This window comes from Nelumbo lutea, chromosome 3 (genome assembly GCF_056320005.1).
Source record: "Nelumbo lutea isolate HS-2025 chromosome 3, American lotus-T2T, whole genome shotgun sequence".
Lineage (NCBI taxonomy): Eukaryota > Viridiplantae > Streptophyta > Magnoliopsida > Proteales > Nelumbonaceae > Nelumbo > Nelumbo lutea.
Genome location: NC_142686.1, coordinates 95,525,605 through 95,527,553, shown reverse-complemented (window position 1 = coordinate 95,527,553; position 1,949 = coordinate 95,525,605). Strand labels below are relative to the sequence as shown.

Genomic DNA, 1,949 nt, shown 5'->3' with positions numbered 1-1,949 from the left:
TTATTGAATATCATCTACTCCTTTAAATAGGAAATTACAAGAGTCATTCTTTAGGAAAACTTCCTAACAAACATTTATCTCTAAATAGGAGATAATAATGCTACTAAATAGGAACACTGAATCTAGCTAAGAGAAAAGATAGGAACACTGAAGTTAGCTAAGAGATAAGATAGGAACACTGAATTTAACGCCCATTACTATTGCTATCTGCGGCTGTATTTCTTGCCAATAAAAGCATCCGCAATATTACTCCCCTCCTGGATGAAGAGCTTGTCCTCAAGCTCAAATTTAGGATAGGTGTCTTGGAACACAGTCAAAGGAATCCAGGTAGCTTCAGCCAATGGTAAGCTGGCCCATTCCACCAGAACTTCAACAACACTGCGGTTAATTCTGGAAAGAACAATAGACTGAGGTTGGGGAATGATTTTAACCTCCTTCAAAGGTGGCATGGAGGGAACACTGATAGGAGGAACACCCTTAAATGGCTTGAGCAAGGAAATGTGGAAAACATCATGAATCCTACTATGCTCTGGAAGTTCCAGCTTATATGCAACCTCACCAATTCGCTGCAAAACCTTCAAAGGCCCATAGAACTTAGGAGCTAATTTAGGAACAGCCCTGTGACTCAAAGAGCGCTGGCAATAAGGCTGAAGTTTCAACCAAACAAACTGCCCAGGTTCAAACGACAATTTCTGATGATGCTGGTCATAGGCTTGCTTCATGTGGAGTTGTGCCTATTGTAAATGAAGAGAATTTTCAGCCAAAAGAGCATCTCGCTCTTGTAAGGAATGATCAATCTCCTTCAAATGAGTAGAACCAGGTTCATAGGACAACAAACGAGGAGGTTCACGGCCATAGACAACTCAGAAGGGTGTCATTCCTAAAGAAGAATGATAGGCAGTGTTATAACAATACTCGGCCCAAGGAAGCCAATCAACCCACCGTCTCTGTTGATCCCCAACAAAGCAACGGAGATACATCTCAATCGTTCGATTCACCACCTCAGTTTGACCATCTGATTGAGGATGATAAGCGGAAGAAAAGACTAAGGTGGTACCACTTAACCGAAACAATTCCCTCCAAAAGGTACTAGTAAAAACCGGGTCCCTGTCGCTGACAATAGATTCCGGTAACCCGTGTAAACAAAATATGTGAGTGAAAAAGACATGGGCGACAGAAGTAGCACTGTATGGATGAGAAAGAGGGATGAAATGGGCGTACTTAGAGAAGCAATCCACCACTACATAAAGAACTGATTTTCCCCCAACCTTGGGTAGTCCCTCTATAATATCCATGGAAACATCAGCCCATATCTGCGTTGGGATCGAAAGGGGCTGAAGAAGACCAGCTGGATGCAGATTTTCCCATTCACGTTGTTGACAAATAGAGCAGTTTTGTATAAAGTCCCTAATAGAGGCCTTCATACCTTGCCAATGGAAATCAGCTTGGACGCGATACAGTGTTTTCTGAATGCCTTCATGGGTGGAGTTATGAATACTGGAGATGATGGAGGGAATCAAAGAGGAATCAGCCAGGAGATATATCCTACCCTTATACATCACAAGCCCATCTGTAAGGGCCCAATTGGAGTCTGCGGTTCCAGACTGAATTTTCTGAACAAGAGTCGCCCACTTTGTTGATTGTGGCATCTCTTTCTTGATGTCATCCAATAAGGTGACTCGAGGACGTGAAATCCCACAAAGAAGCATAGTGTCCTCTTCGCGCCTAGACAATGCATCTGCGGTGCGATTTAAAGATCCCGCTTTGTAATCCACACAAAAATCAAACCCAAGTAGCTTGCTAACCCAATGTTGTTGGGGAGAAGTAACAAGTCGTTGCTCCAACAAGTACTTAAGGCTATAGTGATCAGTTTTGACAACAAATGATCTTCCCCACAAGTATGGTCTCCAGTGTTGGATTGCTCTAGCTAACCCAATCAATTTGCGTTC

At 42.9% G+C, this 1,949-nt stretch overlaps 1 protein-coding gene across 1 annotated transcript; it reads right to left on the bottom strand.

Annotated features, from left to right (window-relative positions):
• Positions 1-203: 203 nt before the first annotated feature.
• Positions 204-722, bottom strand: LOC148866996 (uncharacterized). The gene has a single exon (XM_088976446.1). It carries the CDS (start codon positions 720-722, stop codon positions 204-206), a length of 519 nt encoding a protein of 172 aa, XP_088832572.1.
• Between the last annotated feature and the right edge of the window lie 1,227 nt (positions 723-1,949).

What these genes read in the sequence shown, in the direction of transcription:
- LOC148866996 (XM_088976446.1), bottom strand. Translation starts at nt 722, where the DNA reads ATGAAGCAAGCCTATGACCAGCATCATCAGAAATTGTCGTTTGAACCT.